This window comes from Salvelinus alpinus, chromosome 1 (genome assembly GCF_045679555.1).
Source record: "Salvelinus alpinus chromosome 1, SLU_Salpinus.1, whole genome shotgun sequence".
Classification (NCBI taxonomy): domain Eukaryota; kingdom Metazoa; phylum Chordata; class Actinopteri; order Salmoniformes; family Salmonidae; genus Salvelinus; species Salvelinus alpinus.
This window is the reverse complement of record NC_092086.1, coordinates 37,076,827-37,094,259: the sequence shown is the minus strand read 5'-3', so window position 1 is coordinate 37,094,259 and position 17,433 is coordinate 37,076,827. Positions and strand designations below refer to the sequence as shown.

The window sequence follows — 17,433 nt, the reverse complement described above, 5'->3', positions numbered from 1 at the left end:
TTTAGCCTGTCTGGGAGCAAGACATCCTGGTCCGCGACGGGCTGGTTTTCTTTTTGTAATCCGTGATTGACTGTAGACCCTGCCACATACCTCTTGTGTCTGAGCTGTTGAATTGCGACTCTACTTTGTCTCTATACTGGGATTTAGCTTGTTTGATTGCCTTGCGGAGAGAATAGCTACACTGTTTGTATTCGGTCATGTTTCCGGTCACCTTGCCCTGGTTAAAAGCAGTGGTTCGTGCTTTCAGTTTCACGCGAATGCTGCCATCAATCCACGGTTTCTGGTTTGGGAATGTTTTAATCGTTGCTGTGGGTACGACATCGTCAATGCACTTTCTAATGAACTCGCTCACCGAATCAGCGTATTCGTCAATATTGTTGTTGGACGCAGCTGAGGTAGCGGTGGTTAATAGTATAACAAATCGATTTACTTCCTTTTTTTTTAGTTGGCAAGTGTTCATCAAGTGTAGTTCGAACAGTACATTTATTCGTGGTAGTACATTAACTGTACTCTTGGCAGTACTCACAGTTCCAGTTTGGTTAATGTCAGTTACCCAGTAATCATACATCATTCGATAAACGCGTGTGGGCCCTTGAACCCAGCCTTCTTTCCTTCTTGTCGTGCCTTCTGTATAAGCAGCCACAGTTTCTCCCTGGCAGCCTGATCCTGCGGTATGAGAGCTTCTTTGATGCGGAGCTTCTTCTCGTCCAGAAACGTGTTCCCCTTGGCCGTTCTCCAGACGATGTCCCTGTAATTGCGCTTAGTTAAGTGCAAGATGATATTGCGAGGGGGTCCATCAGATCTTTGTTTCCCAAGTCGATGTACCACATCAATCACGTCTCTTAGCCTGTCTTTGATGCACGGAGCCACCTTTCCCAGGATATTAATGACTGTTTCCCTAATATCCTCTCCCTCTACCTCTTTTACACCTCGGATTTTCAGATTCCACCTGCGAGAGTACCTTTGAAGTTCAGCTACATTCTCACACAGCTCATTATTTAGGATTGCATTTTCTTCAACTCATTCTCTAGGAACGTTATCTTTTTTGCCGACGGTTACTGACACAGTCAACCATTGTTGCGCTTTCGTAAATTCCTCAGTTATTCTGCACTCTGGCACACTTGGACGAGAGTGCTCTGAAACCGCATTAGATAGCCAGAGTGAATATAACAACACCTATAGACAACCCAGGTGCTAGGGGAAAATCCAGACACTCAACCAAGGCTTTAAAAAAACAAAGCTTTCACTTTAATTAAAAAATATTTTAATGCACCATTAATAAAAGAGTCCAACGCATTAATACAAGAGAAATATTGCAAATAATATTAAAATCTAATTAAAAGGAAAAACAAAAAAGAACAATGGAAGGTATGTACAGTTTTCCTCATGGGAAGTAGGAGAGGAACAACGTATTTACAGACTGGAACCAGTGTGTTTCTACGAGAAACAAACACCTCTACAATATGTACATTTGTCAGAACTTTTTTTCCATCTTTTTATTTTAAAGTTAGAGGGTTGGTTTGTACTGAAAAGCGCCTGTTGCAACAAGAAATATAGATTACTTTTCTGCTGTGGAAGAAACAGAACACGGAGGGGCCTTGTGACATTTAAAACATCTCAATCAAAGATTAAAACTTGTGACAGCGACTGCTTGAGTTGAGAGAGCATGGATAACAGTGAAAAATGACCCCTCGAGATCGACTTAACTAGATTTACCAGATCTGATCTACACAAGTTCACCCTTTAAAACCATTCAGAACACACACTCAATGACAAAGTCCAACATACACAGACCTCAACACTTGTATAGAGGTCAATGGGGCAGAGTTATGTTTGGGCTCCCGAGTGGCGCAGCGGTCTAAGGCACTGCATCTCAGTACAAGAGGCGTCACTACAGTCCCCGGTTTGATTACAGGCTGTATCACATCCGGCCGTGATTGGAAGTCCCATAGGGTGGTGCAAAATTGGCCCAGCATCGTCCGGGTAGGCCATCATTGTAAATAAAAATTTGTTCTTAATAACTGACTTGCCTAGTTAAATAAAGGTTACATTTAAATTAAAAACATTTTTTGAACAGATTTGTCTGTAATGGTTTGCCAAATAAGGGAGATTTCATAGAAACAGTTTTCCTGACAGTGTGCCTTGACCATGTCATACAAAAAGCGCAGACAACCTGACATTTGCAGGTTGTTCAATAGCACAAAACTTCTAATTGACAGTGAGAGCACATTCACACGACAGGAATAAAATCACTCGCTCCCGTAAGAATACATTCTCTTAACACAGATACACACGGGTCAGGTCCTTTCTCTGCTTCCTAATGTGAGGAGGGACAACATCACAATGGGGAAAGGGGAACGTAAAAGGAACAAACAATGCATTCCAAATTGAGATAAACCTGCAGACTAAAACTCAGCAGCCATCTTAAGCTTTAAAGATAAACTGATGTGACGCCACACACTATTTGATCTACAAATTATTTGTTCTTATTTAGCATTTAAGTCTATGGTCTCACATCCAAACAAACTGGTGAGGGGAGAGTCACACACCCACCTACAGCTCACGCAACTAAATCAGAACAAGAATAAGAATATGCAATACTATAAAATGACAAAGCTCAAACAATCTTCATGTTTGGAAATCTTGCATAACTGAAGTCCCAATGGATTAGAGTGTGTAACTAAAACTGCGCTGCGAACGAGCGCCTTTAAAACCCTGAATATGTTTGTAAATCCTGTGCGTCTATGTGCGGATTGGTGTGGGTAGAGAGTTTGGGTTAGCGGGAGCTTTCGGACCACTCCCTATCTGTGCGGAGGCAGACAAGACACACAAAACCAGTTCTGATAGGTTACGGTTGCATTCTCTATTCCAAGGAAAGGCTGTTGGCAGGGGGGGGGGGGGGAAATTGCCACCCTTGATCGAACGGGAACAAGTGGTCCTAAGTTATTAAATCCTGCTACAGCGGAGACTACTGCTGCATTTCAAGGGTTTGGGGTACAGGAGGGGGCCCTATTATTAATCACACCCCTGGGAAGGAGAGTCTCACAGCCCCTAAGATAATAAACCATAACCCCAGGTAAATTAAAGCATGTGAACAGTGCAAACGTTACATGTCTCTCTGTTTTCTGGATATGGTACAGACAACTGTTTGACAGTCTGGAGGAGCAGGTGGGCTTTGGGGTCAGGAAGGGGGCTGTTGGTGGTGGGTGTGGCTTTGTTCTTGGTTATAGTCGGAGGTTGTGGAGGGGGGACAGGAGGGACTGAAACGGGGAACTGCCACACCTCAGTGTGAGAGTGGTCATGCTGTGATATCTAGTTGAGCGTCCCACGGCAGTTCTCTGTTCCACACAGACAGGGAATCTTATTTTCCTCTAGAGGGAACTTGTAGTCGTAGGTAATCTCTTCATTCATGCCAATGGCCTGCTTGGAGTAGATCACGATCTTCTTCTGGGATTCTATGGTGATCACCTTTGCATAGCAGTTAGGCTGGGGAAGGAAGAGGACAGAGACCAGTTATAGGTAATTCAAAGAAAACAAAACGACTTAAGAGGATCTTACCAGTCAATGTTACTGTGAACATTGTGTGTGTATCAGAGTCACAAAATATCTATGATAGAAATATGTGTATTTCTATTTAGTCTTCACGTTGCTTCACTCCATTGTTATATCCTGTATTGTTTTGCTTGTGCAGGTATAGGCTGACTCACAGTGCAGCAGTGGTTGATGAAGCGTGCCAGGTTGCCTAACTTGGTAGCATCAATGATGGTGTCGTGGTCCACTCTGAACAGGTAGCTGCTCCCAATGCCCTGCTGGGCATAACGCTTCTCTCTGTTGTCAGCCACCATCTGGCAAAGAAACGGGCACAAACAGCCAAACAATGATGCCAGATGAACACCCAGGAAAGACAAACACTGATGTTTGCCATGTGTCTATTGCTAATGCTGACACAACACTATGGCTGAATGACGTACAGACTACAATATGGCCCTACACACATACACTCCTCAAGCAGTACAATGACCAGTACCTGTCTGATATTCTGGCCCACATACTCAATGACCATCTCGTCAGCAGCAATGGGTTCCATGGTGAACAGGCCCCATTCATGGATCCTACTGCGGCCAAATCGAAGCTTCTTCTTACGGAACTGAGGAAGGAAGCAAGAGTTAGTGCCATAGTGGTGCAATACTCATTTAGTTACTCTAGTCCAGGGTTTCACAAACTCAGTCCTGCACCCCCCCAGCACTACACAACTGATTAAAATAACCAACTCATCAAGCTTTGTCTAGACAACCGGATTGAATGCAATATCACCCTTATCTCTAGATTTCACCATAGTCCTGGATCAAAGTCTCATTATCAACACACTGGCATGGGTTTAAAAGGTCAAGGTCTTCATTACACAGTAACAGAAGTGAGTTCTCAGAATGAAACCCATGGGAAATGACATGGTGGTTGTAGAGCAGAGGTAACACAGCAGTTAGATAATATCAGTGGTACACACAGTTCCAGGCTGCTGTTGTGTACCTTGAGCTGATTGAGTTTGAGCAGGTCAGAGTCCATGACTGCAGGGATGCCTATGGCACTGAGGAGGCGGCGCTGCTCCGACCGTCTCTCTGACAGCAGCCGGTTTGAGCCCTGAGGGGGAGGACAGAAGGAGAGTTACATTGTGCCAGTGACACACACAATCACATGGCCTTGAGTTAAATACTATCTGGTCAGAGGCACTTTGCCCTAAATGCTCAATAAAATAGTTAATCTGAGGTTAAGCGAGTTCATTTTCATTGCCTCGAGCAGACGCCGCAAAGCTGTTGAATACATCTGCATGACAAACTCTGCGGGACTTCCTACAGCATTGTGAAGCATATGCTAAAATAAGAAATACACTACTTGTTCACCAACTTTCCTGTATTCAATGACCAAAGGTCATCAATCTTATTGGAACAAAACCTGTGACCACAGAGCCTATGACAAGCAACAACATGACACCATTGTATGAAAAGCCAGAGACTATATATAGTATAAAAAGGAGAGAGATGGTAAAGAGAGGTGTGCGTACCGAGGCGTCGTAGTCGGCAGCCTCCAGTAGGGCCTGCTCAGGCAGTTCCAGATCCAGGTAGACATCCTTCTCCTTCCTGCTGATGGCGTAGTAGCCCTCGCTCCTGGCACAGCCTGTCACGTGCTCCCGCAGCTGCCCGTCTGCACTCTTCTTCTTACGCCGCGGGTTGGGGATGTTGGTAAGTGCAGGCCACACGTTAAGGCTAACAACAGTTACTGTTGAACACACACCAGTCCATCTTAATACACATGCATCATTACACACCATTTCATCTACTTCCACCACAGGAGGTTGGTGGCACCTTAATTGGGGAGGATGGGCTTATGGTAATGGCTGGAGCAGAATAGGTGGAATGGTATCAAATACATCAATCACAAGGTTTCCAGGTGAATGATGCCATTCTATTTGCGCCGCTCAAGCCATTATTATGAGCCGTCCTCCCCTCAGAAGCCTCCACTGACTTCCGCATACCGGTACATTACTTAACACACAGCTCAACTGTTCATAAGAGGCATCAACACATGGAAGATCCTAAACCACAAGCAGGGCTTCTAACCCTCATTCCAAACCCCCTGCCCTGCCAGTAGTAAAGGATATCAGTGTGGTGGACCCAGTGTGTGTCGTTGAGCCAGTCGGTGCTGTGGTCGTCCTGCAGCAGCTTCTCGTAGGTCGTCTTCAGCAGCGTCATGTCCTCCATGTCTAGACCAGAGTTCCAGATGTCATACAGGATGGTCATCTGCTCAAACTCGCTGCGCTGGTCAAACGTGACGGGCTCCGGGGCAGGGATGGGCTTGGGCCAACGCTGCGACGAAGTCAACCCGGCCTCCTGGAGGAAGAGGCGCTCGCTCTTCCTCACATCATCCCACTCTTCATCTTCCTCGTCCTCTGTGTTAGACAGCTCACCCGGCTCCAGCTGCTCCACGTCCACATCCTCCTCCAGGTCCACCTCCTGACAGGAACCGGGGGCAGGAAGAGGGAGAGAGTGGGAGAGGGACAGGAACAAGGAGAGAGTGGAAGATGTCAACTCAGGAACTAAAATTAGCCTGTAACAGGTTCTTAAATACTGGTCAATACAGGCCATAGGATGGGACTTTCTAGATTAGACTGTAATTTACTAGTAATTTGTTTGACATTATTAATATATATTTACATGACAATTTGGCCATGTAACTGTCAAGCTGTGAAACTTTGTGCAATTGAGGAAAGACGTTGCTTTGCATGTCATTTTAAGACAACAAAGTTACAGTAAATGTAAGCTGTGGTTGAGCAACACCCCATCTTTACATGTTGATGCACCATGCTCAACACTTCTTAGTTGTGACACTTGACTCAAGCACAAACCCACAAAACCTCACACCTCTAGTTTCCTCTTCTGTTTCTTGGTCTGATGTTCCTTCTGCTTTTTCGTTTGCTGCAACTCCAGATTTTCCTTATCTTTCCTCCTCCTCTTCTTGTTCTTCTCTTTCCCCATCTCCTCCAGTTCCCTGCCCCTCGCCGCCATTCCCTTCCTCTTGGCTGATGGGGTGAGAGGTGTCAGCACAAAGGCCTTGGCCATGTCTCCATCCTCACACAGCAGCCCCATGCCAGACAGACACTCAGCCTGGTGTCTGTCCCTAGAGGGCAGGGGTTCCCCTATGACCTCCTCAGGAGCTTCCAGCACCCCAGAGATGGCGTGATGGTTGAAGTCTGCAGGGAGGAGCACCCCAGGCTCCTGTTTGGAGACACTCCTCTTTTGGGCAGGGATGAGGTGGAAGGGGGCTTTGGAATAGTTGTGTTCCTGCAGGGCAGACAGGCCCTGTGGGTCCATAACCAGGGGGAGGGCTTTGGGAGAGAGTAGCATCTCCTCCTCCATCTTTTGCTCCTCTGCCTCGTCTGACGTCTCCGTCTCCTCTGAGTCTCCAGCGTCTGGGTCCAGCTTCAGGGCCACAGCCAGGACAGACAGATCAGCCGTGGGGGCCGAGCCCAGTTGTAGCAGGCTGGATGCTCCCAGCTGCTCACTGAGTCTCAGCCTCTGCAGTCCCTCCTCCTCCTCCTCTCTGAGGGTGTGGAAGGAGGGGAGAGGGGTGGGGGTCGACAGGCTGACAGTCCTGGGGCGTCCCCTGCCCCGGCCCTTTGTGACAGGGGGCGGGGCCTCCTCGAAGGCCATCTTGACCATGGAGGCGTGGTCCAGGGGGAGGTTCTGCACGGTGCGACACACCCACACTGGAGCGGAGGATTTGGGGGAGGCCCCCCGTTTGTTGGGGGACTTGGTGGGGGTGATTGGGGGGGACACCAGAGGGACAGGGCTCTTTTTTGAGTCTTCTGGGCGTACAGGCGAGGGAACAGTGAGAACAGGGGAGGGAGAGAGGGCATTGCCTTCGCCTGGTTTGGAGGCAAAGGGGAGGAGTGAGAGAGTCTTGGAGGGGGTGGTTCCAGGTGTGGAGGCGATGAAAATGGAGTCTGGAAGGTGAGATTTCATGTGGGACAAGAGAGGAGAGGCAGTGGAGGGAGGTGGGGACAAGGGGACCGTTGGAAGGTGGGGTTTGTAGTCGCTCTCCCTGGTAGAGAACGAGACGGTCTTCCTTCGCTTCTTGAGAGGAGGCACAATGACAATTGGGGAGGAGGGGCGGGGGGCTGGAGGACGAGCGTTTGAGCTGAGTGTTGATGAATCCTTCTTGCTGGCAGCAATTTCTGAGATATGGGCACATATTTGAATTATGAATCAGGTGAAAAACAACATTGGCACTTGCCATGGAAATGAACATCAGTAACAGAGAAACTAAATGTGTGACTAACCAGCTTTGATCTCGGCGCTGAGCGGTGCTTTTGGAACAGCAGCTGCAGACTTTTCTCTGGAGTGCACAACAAGTGGAATGGTCAGTATCAACCCAGACACACAATGAGCAACAAATCAAGTTTCAATAAAGATACTTCCATAGAAAATATATAGAAAACATTTTGGATACTTATATACAGGTATATTCAAAATCAGGAATACTGTTCAAAACGTACCGGTCATCCCCCTTCTCTGTATCCAGAGCTGTGCTGTCCATCGTAGACTCATCCATGGTGTCCAGTCCACTGCCGGCCTGCTCTCCTTCCTCCTCGTCTTCAGAGGAAGAGGAGGATGATGATGTTGAGGAGGAAGAACTCTCTGTGGATGAGGAGAGGCTCTCATCATCGCTGTCCGCACTCAAGGCCTCATCTGAAGAAAGAAGTGAGAGGAAGTGAGAGATGATAAGATGGCATGATGGAAAAGGTAGATAAGAAAGCCTGTGATGGGGGCACATTGGCTTCAATAAGGACAACATGAAGAATGCTAGATTTACCTTCTGACCCCTTGTCACTTCCCTCCTCCTCATCCTCCTACAGAGAGGAACAGAAGGACACAGTTTGTGATAATATACAACAGTGTCTCAGGTTCAACCCAAGTCAATGAAGCCAAAGTACAGCAGAGTATGAAGAGGTATACAGTGAAATGCTGCCATCTAGCCAGCACTATGGGGAAATACAACAACACTGCCAGTATGTACTGCTTGCGGAAATCATCAACTGATTAGAAGAATCCTGCATTATTGTTTCTGTAGCCATTTATTCAATTTTTGAGATAAGATAAACTTTATTATGTGGAGAAACATTTTCATGCTAAATTATCCCTTGCACATGCACACACCTTATCTGAAGAAGAACCGTCAGAAGTCTCTTCTCCTTCGCTGTCCAGGTCCCAAGGTTTCCGACTTCTCGTCTTCTTCTTCCTCCGCCTGCTGTCCCTCTCAGCCCTGTGGCCCTCCCCATCTGCCATTCTTCCCTCTAGACCCTTGTCATGGTACGAGTCTGGGGGGAGAAGGAGAGAGAAGGTGAGCAAACATAGGAAACACAAAGACGGTCGGTGACAAATCCCCAAAGGGATTCCCAAAGGAGGGGGTCATTGATGAAAAGCTCACCTTCGTCGTCATCCTCTGGCGGTGTCTTGGGTCTCTTCATCTCTCCTACCTCTGCTAGCTCCAGAGGTTCTTTCCTCTTCACCTGGACACAATACACACACACAGTTAATATCATGATAAGTTATGGTGGAAAAAATCCCTAAGTGAATGGATGGATACATTGGAGTAATGTCTATATACATGAACATGTATTAGTGTAATGTCTATATACATGAACATGTATTAGTGTAATGTCTATATACATGAACATGTATTAGTGTAATGTCTATATACATGAACATGTATTAGTGTAATGTCTATATACATGAACATGTATTAGTGTAATGTCTATATACATGAACATGTATTAGTGTAATGTCTATATACATGAACATGTATTAGTGTAATGTCTATATACATGAACATGTATTAGTGTAATGTCTATATACATGAACATGTATTAGTGTAATGTCTATATACATGAACATGTATTAGTGTAATGTCTATATACATGAACATGTATTAGTGTAATGTCTATACATGAACATGTATTAGTGTAATGTCTATACATGAACATGTATTAGTGTAATGTCTATACATGAACATGTATTAGTGTAATGTCTATACATGAACATGTATTAGTGTAATGTCTATACATGAACATGTATTAGTGTAATGTCTATACATGAACATGTATTAGTGTAATGTCTATACATGAACATGTATTAGTGTAATGTCTATACATGAACATGTATTAGTGTAATGTCTATACATGTACAGTACTAATCCATCTCTATTTCCTATGCACAGTACAAACATGTATGTATCAGTAACTGACAATTCCCCAGTTCCAACTGCTGCCTCTGTGTACTTGTTTACCTTGAATGAGGGAAGTCGTAGCGCCCCTCTCAGTGAGAAGCCTTCCATTCCTCCACTCTTGGCCCAGTCCACCAGAGACATGAGGGGCTCCCGGGGCTTGCTGCTGGCCTTGTTCTCCTCCTTCTTGTCCTCGTCCCTCACTGCAGCCACACCCCGAACCATGGTCTGGAACGGCTGGGGAGGGAGGACAGATGTGGATTTACAAAAGCCAATGGGTATCACAGAAAATCAAATAATGGATAAAAAAAATAAAAAATAACAGGAAAACCATGTATGACTTAAAAAACAGAAATCAGAAACCCATTTAAATTGACCAGATGGGTATACTACGATGCAAGCTAGATCTACTCAGGGTTTTCAGAAACTAGCCAGCTTCAGTTAGCTTCACATTCCAGCTCAGATTTCATCCGTAATACAACGGTGGATATTGCTTGTCCGCCTGCCGCTAACTCTAGCAGGCTTGTAACTGCGCTTGCATGTCGCACGTCGCTAATCGAACAACAAACTCGTCGAGACAATACTGAAACATCAATCCATGGGCGAGAAAGTGACACATTTTAATTTGTCCCAAAATCTATAGATACATGTTTTATTGTGCGTCAAGTTTCAAATGCATTCTGTCATTACTAATTGTAATGCGATAGGTATTTTAACATTTATGTTTAACATACAAAAAAACATTTGATTAATAAAATGAGGGGGATGATGGAGGGAGGGAATCTTGATGAGAGGGAGGGAATCGGATTCATTTGGTCCTCAACTCATGGCAGACACTTCATTCAGGATAAATGGAGTTAGCCCTAAGTTAGCCTGCAGGTTAGTTCTGAAGGATTCGTTGCCATAGAAATGTACCTGGCTGAAGGGTGAGTCACTTTCATGGTACCAGTTATCCCGAGTTGAACTCAAGGGTTGACCAAAGTTACCTCACTAACTCCTCAAACCAGTTATGTAGTATAGGGCATTTTTTCTGTGCTTTCTGAACATGTTGTTCCACTCTCTTACCTTGGCTTTGGTCTCCTTGCGCTCCCACCACTCGTCAAAGGTTCCAAAGGCGATGTTCTCCACCATCTTGCGGTTGAGGTCCCTCTGCATGATGCTCTTCATCTCCTGGATGAGGGTGGCCAGCACCAGCTGCACTGTGGCCTCGTGGGGGTTCTCTGTTAGCAGGGGCATTTGGGGGTCCCCCTCCGCCCCGTACTGGGCCTCTCCCCCCACAGGAGGCATAGTCCCATAGGGCGGAGGGGTGTGGTACGCGTAGTGTTCGGGTAAGACATGCGGGGCCCAGCCCGTGTGTGGAGGGGGGATGGCGTGGTGGTGGGGCATCTGAGAGGGGCCAGGGTAGGCGTAGGGCATGTGGGGGGGCATGTATTGCTGGTCCTGCTCATAGCCACCCCCTTCTTGGTCCATGTAGGGGTGGTGGGTGTGTGGGGGAGGGGGCATGGAGTGGTAGTAGTCTGAAGGGGGGGCGTCGCCAGGGGCAGCGGTGCCATTAGAGGACATCCTCAGCTGGTGCAGCCGACTCAGCATCTGGGTCTGCATCTGGAAGGACATGGGGGCTCCGCCACTGTACTGGTTCATAAGCTCCATACTGCTGGCATAGTCATACATGTGTGGGGGCATGGGAGGAGGGTACTCAGAGTGCAGCTCCATGTGGCCCAGCGGTGGGGGGATGCAGGGGGGTGGAGGGGGCTGCAGGGAAAAGCCCGGGGGAGGGAGGTGAGGGGGGTAAGAGGGGATGGGTGGAGCAGGCATGGACGTGCCAAAGTGCTGTGTGGGGTCAGTGGGGGAGGCAGAGGGGTCTGTCTGGGAGGGCAGGGGGGCCTGGGATGAAGATGGAGAAGAGACGGAGGAAGGAGTGGCGTGGTGGGTGGTCACTGCTGTAATGGTGTGTTCTTCATCCTCGTCGGAGATCTCCATGTCTTCCCCAGAGGAATGAGGGGATGACTGCAGGAAGGAAAGAGGAGAGAATTCACAAATTTCCCACACTTTTGCATCAACTGACAATCCCTGCTAATACACCAACGTTTCCATACAATCTGTAAGATGTTCTTACCTGACTCTTTCCGTTGTAGGGGGGTGTCTGTGCCCCTTGTCTGGTCCTTGGATCAATAGGCTCAGGTTGGGCTGTCTCCTCCTGCAGAGGTCCTGTTCCATGGAGACTAGTATGGTCATCTGTGGTGGGGACGCGGGGTGAGAAGGTGGAGGAGGAGGAGGGGGTAGCTTGTGCTACTACAGTGGGACTCTTCCTCCCCTCTCCCCCCGTTCTCTGCTTCCTCCCTCTACGGCCGTCTCTATCCCTCTCTCCTTTCCTCCTCTGCTGGCCTCCACCATCTCCTCCTTGTCTCCTCCGCCTGTCTTTCTCCCCATCCTGCTCCCTCTGCTTATTGCTCCTGCCTTCGCCTGCTGCTCCTCCCTTCCCTGCTCCTCCCTCTCCTGCTGCTGCCACCTTCTCTCTCTGCCTTTCGTCCTTCCTGTCCTCTTCCTCATCTTCATCGGAGGGCAGGAAGGAGAACTTAGCTTTCTGCTCTTTCAGGAGCATCTCAATACGAGAGTCTAAGCTGCTGCTGTGGTAGACAAATGGCAGGCTTTCATTGGTGGAATCTGGCTCCGGGGAGGAGGAGTCTCGCTGGGGGGGTGGGGAGAGGGAAGTGGAGGAGGGGAGATGGTGTGGGAGGGAGGTGGAGGAGGGTGAAGTGGAGGAGGAAGCGATGGAGGAGTGGGGTGGAGAAGAGGGAGGGGTGGAGGGATGCTGAGGAGGGGGAGGTGGGGTGGTGGGCTGGCGTTTGGGCTTGGTCCACGTCTCCTCTCTGACTGGGCTCTCCTGGCCAAAGTCAAGAGTGCTGAGCGTCTCTGCTACAGCCGCCGCTATCACAGAGGCAGGGGGGAGGGGAGGTGGTGGAGGGGGCGGCAGAGGGGTGAGGTGGGATCGGGGGTCCTTGTCAGACACAGACCCCCTCTCCCCAGAACCAGCACCACTAGGCTGGGCACGATACACTGAGGAGGGCTCTAGGCGGGAGGACACAGAGGGGTTGTGGGGAGGGGGTTGGTCTTTGGAGGAGGAGTAGGAGGGGTAGGCAGATGGAGGCGGGGACAGGCTGTTGGAGGAGGAGCGGTGGGAGTTGGAGTTGAATCTGGGGTCGGAGCTGTTTGAGTAGTCGCTGTCTCTGTCCCTCTCCCTGCTGTCTCGGTCGTGGCTGCTCCGTCGCCGGCTGCTGCTACTACTACTACTACTACTGCTGCTGTGATTGTGTGAGTGGTGGTTACGGTGTCTGCCGTGTTCTCTGGAGCCCAGGCTGTCCCGTCTGTAGCCCCTCTCCCTCTCTGAGTGATGCGAGTGGTGGGAATACTTGGAGGAAGAGTTGGCCTCCTGGTAAGATGACCTTCTAGAGCCAATCCCACCGGCACCGTACCGCCCTCCTGAGTCCCTGTCCCGCTCTCTGTCCCTCTCTCTGTCCCGGTCTGTCAGAGGAGGCTGCTCGTACTGGGGTGCAAGAGGTGGGGGAGGCATTGCAGGGTGGTGTGCCATGTGCTGTCCAGCCCCTCCAGTGTTTGGGTATGTGGGGTAGAGCGGGGGCTCGTTAGGACGGAAAGGGCCGGTAGGGGGGTATGTGGGGCGACACCTTTGGTAGGGGTCTTGAGGGGGTGCATGGGGGTCCTCCGAGTACCGGGGAGCTTTGTATGCCCCGACTGAGGAGGAGACGGTAGAGGAGGAGCAGGAGGAGGAGGGAAGCATGTCCTGGGGAGGGTAGCCACTGGTCAATGGGCCAGCACTGTATCCAACTTGTCTAAGAAACAAAAGGAGAAAGAGGGTTCATAGAGGGTTTATATATAACACAAGTTACCACATTGACTATTACTATCCTAATAAAGAGAAATGTGTATATCTTTTTGGAATGACAAACACATTTTTGGATAAATGAACAACTGAGCTACTATGCATTCTCCCCAATACTGACCTGGCAACAGCGTAACCCGAGTCCTGTGAGACAGAGCGAGGGGTGTAGGGCGTTCCTCCTCCCTGCGAGGAAGCGGAGGAGCCTGGGGTGTAGGGCCCCCCCATGGAGGAGGGGGTCGTGTCTAGACGCTGCTCACTGAAGCCTGTGTCCACAGAGCAGGGGGTGGTGCTCCCAGGGGTGAGAGCCGGTACCCCTGCAGCCAAGCCCACAGCCAGGCCAGCTATCTCAGAGGACAGTCTCCGCCTGATATCTGACGACTGCACAGAGAGAGAGGAACAGGAAGATGGGAGAATTAGACAATGAAAGTAAAAAACATTACACAGTAGAAATTTATGAAAGCCTCTCAAGAATGATGGACCATAAAGGTAAATCCTCCATGAAACTGTCAGTAGGATGGTTGTGATGAGCCCTTGGTGAGTGTACCGTGTCTGGTTGTGTTGGCGCTGGGGGCTGGAACCGCTCTGTCAGGGCCTTGCCTCCTGTGGGCACAGTCTGGGGCGTGTAGGAGCCACTCACTATCAGGTCATAATACTTCTGCCTCTGCTGGCCTGCAGATACACACAAACATACCCATAAGACAAGGATGTAGCTAATATCTTCACAAAATTCAAATGTGACAACAATTATGTCTCCATAAAACACCTCTATACTTCAATAGTAATTGCAATAGAAGTTATTTTTATACAAAATAGATTTTATATCAAATCAAACATAGATATTAAGCCATGAATCCATGTCATACCTTTGATGTCCAGCTGAGCGTGAATGATGTTACCCATGACGGAGGTGTTGTGCAGGTGTTTGACCGTGTCCTTCGCCCCCCTGGTGCTGGTGAAGAGCACGCGGGCCAGGCCCAGGTGCTTACGGGTCTTGGGGTGAAACAATATCTCCATCTCCTCCACCTCTCCAAACTTTGCGCACATCTCAGCTAGGAAGGGTTCCTTGATGTTGTCATTGAGGCGAGCGAAGGTCACCTCCTTGAGGGGAATGGGGCCCACGTAGAACTCATCCAGCTTTGGGAACAAAATAAGGAAATTAGAGATAGCATGCTACAGTGCAGCTTTTAGAGAGTGAGGCTGGTGTGAGTGTATGATGAGTCAGCAAGTTAGTTAGGGTCCTAACTTTGAACTTGGGTACTGGCAGGGCCATCTCTGTGTGCCTGGACCAGATTCTACGAGGTCGAGGGTCCCGCAAATCTCCCACTGGGGGGAACCCCGAGTCCTGGAGAGATGACAAGTAAAAGTCAAAGGCTCATGTTACAATTCAGGACATGTACAACAAGCCTACTCCAAAAAAAAAAAAAAAGGTATGTAAAAACAATACCAACCGGCACACTGAAATGCACCCCATCATATCGGTATATTTTGTTGTTAACCCTCCGGATGGCTGGGTCTTGGACGAGCTTATAGCTCTTCCATTGCAAACTGAGAGCTCGTTGTGTATCCGGCTCACTGTCTGGATCCATGCTATAACTGTAAGAGTGAAATGCAACTGAATTAAGTGTTTTGGCACTAACGTTTCCATAATTTTGTATCCTCATAACAGGCACAAGTATACATGACGCTAGCTACATACTCGTATTTGGTTAAATAAAACATGTTTTAGAAAACCTTTGATAAAACAGGTCACATCAATGTAACATCAAACGTCAGTTCTTGTCATTGGTAACCTACCTCTGGCATACTGTAAACTCGCTCCAGCCTGGTGCTGCTGTCAAAACATTGACAACGTCACACGCTAGCTAGCTGTGTTTTGATAGGATTCCACTATTTTCAACCCGCTAGTTATGATTTAGATAACTACGGTAGCTTATTGTAACGTTAGTTATATACTTCGGATCACCTTAACTAACTAGCTATATCTAAACTAGATTAGCATGTGTAGCTAGCGTTAGCTGCTACCATACTCAGTTTCATTTAACAAGTTAGCTTGTTACCTAGCTAGCTATTCAAATCCCAACTAGCTAGTTAAGTTTCATAAATTTTAAAGTGGTTATTCAAAATATTATTTCTGTACAACGATGCAAAGATCGACCTAAGTTAGCTTGCTAATCGTCATTCACTCGCCTAACCGAACCTGCCTCTTTCAAACCGATTGCCCGTTTCATCCGAAACTACCAACCCGCCGCTCAAGTGAACCTAGGCCTAGGACGAGCGGGGAAAAACACTGAGTATCAAACTGAAAAGATAACTCCGTTTTTGCCAGTGGGCACAATAGCTCAGTTCTAACAATGTCGATACTTTCCCGGTGCTGTGTAGTTACCATACAAAGCGTAATATTTCACGAACTATTTGTTTATGTCCTAAAACAAAATAATGTTAAACGAGCGGCCATCGCGTAACAAACCTGAAAGCCTCGCCTGCACTCCATCAGTCTTTGCGAATACATTTCGTCATTCGAAGTCAGCACTTTCCTCATACTCCATCCAGATACACGAAAATAAACGGAATAGTCAACTCAGTCAAAATACAAACGTCACCGACTAAAAATATATTAACATTTTTTCTGTTGGGTGTGCCTACTACATACAGGTAGCTATAGGATTTTAAAAACTATTCGTCTGTGCCTTCTCTTGTCTATGACTACTTGTGGCGAATGTAAGGATCAATGTATCAGATGTGGCCTTAGAGATACCCATTCCATATAGTATAACTTGCAGGACATTGACACAGAAAAATGTATTATTTAATTATCCTCATACCTCCAGTTTTGAACGTCTTTACTTAGTTATATTATGCATACGGAGTACCAAAGAAGTTTCAAAAGAACTACTGCACAAGTAAACTATTAAGGGACAACACTGCCATCATGTGGCCAAACATGGCACCGCAGGGAAACGAGACACATGATCACATACGTCACACAAGTAACAAGGGTTATGTTCATAGCTGCGGGAAGTAGGGTTTCTGCAGCACCCCCTTAAACAAAAACATTACTCCTGTGTGAGCGGACAAAAACAAAATATTCCTCAGCAAAGCACAACTAGCTAGTGTGTGACGTTGCCATTGTTTTGACAACAGCGCCAGGCTGGTATACAACGAGAAGTATACAACGGACGTTTAAAGCTACATTGGTGTGGTCCTTTTTATCAAAGGTTTGCGAAAACATGTTTATTTATTAATCAAATACGAGTATGTAGCTAGCATCATGTATACCTGTGCCTGCTATGACGATTTAAAAAAGGTAACATTACTGACAAACACTTAAGTTCCATCTCCTACTTCACTCTTCCAGTTATCACATGGGTCCAGACAGTGAGCTGAATACACAACGAGCTTTCAGTTTGCAATGGAAGTGCTATAAGCTCATCCAAGACCAAGCCATCCGGACAGTTAACAAAATATACATGATACAGTGCATTCAGAAAGTATTCAGAACGCTCTACTTTTACCACATGTTGTTTCTCATAATACACACAATACTCCATAATGACAAATCTAAAGCAGGTTTAGAAATTTTGGCAAATTTATTACAAATAAAACATAACATTTACATATGTAATCAGACCCTTTACTCAGTACTTTGTTTAAGCACCTTTGGCAGCGATTACAGCATTGAGTCTTCTTGGGTATGACACTACAAGTTTGGCACAGATGTTAGGGTTCAAGTCTTGGCTCTGGATGGCCCACTCAAGGAC

General features: G+C 47.4%; 1 protein-coding gene across 3 annotated transcripts; it reads right to left on the bottom strand.

Annotated features, from left to right (window-relative positions):
* Nucleotides 1-1,247: 1,247 nt before the first annotated feature.
* setd1a (SET domain containing 1A, histone lysine methyltransferase) lies at nucleotides 1,248-16,297 on the bottom strand. Of its 3 annotated transcripts, none has more exons than XM_071399696.1 (21): nucleotides 16,143-16,297; nucleotides 15,124-15,268; nucleotides 14,919-15,017; nucleotides 14,539-14,809; nucleotides 14,220-14,344; nucleotides 13,797-14,053; nucleotides 11,894-13,625; nucleotides 10,843-11,784; nucleotides 9,841-10,014; nucleotides 8,983-9,064; nucleotides 8,712-8,872; nucleotides 8,368-8,404; nucleotides 8,051-8,243; nucleotides 7,835-7,890; nucleotides 6,417-7,729; nucleotides 5,657-6,008; nucleotides 5,060-5,241; nucleotides 4,528-4,638; nucleotides 4,028-4,147; nucleotides 3,708-3,845; nucleotides 1,248-3,486 (listed from the first exon to the last, which is right to left on the bottom strand). In XM_071399696.1, exons 2-21 carry the CDS (start codon nucleotides 15,259-15,261, stop codon nucleotides 3,313-3,315), a joined length of 6,657 nt encoding a protein of 2,218 aa, XP_071255797.1. In that variant the 5' UTR covers nucleotides 15,262-15,268; nucleotides 16,143-16,297; the 3' UTR covers nucleotides 1,248-3,312. The 3 variants fall into 3 exon arrangements, with proteins under 3 accessions (XP_071255797.1, XP_071255817.1, XP_071255808.1); XM_071399716.1 differs by having other exon boundaries at nucleotides 5,657-6,005; XM_071399707.1 differs by lacking the exon at nucleotides 16,143-16,297 and adding an exon at nucleotides 15,470-16,136.
* Nucleotides 16,298-17,433: the final 1,136 nt, after the last annotated feature.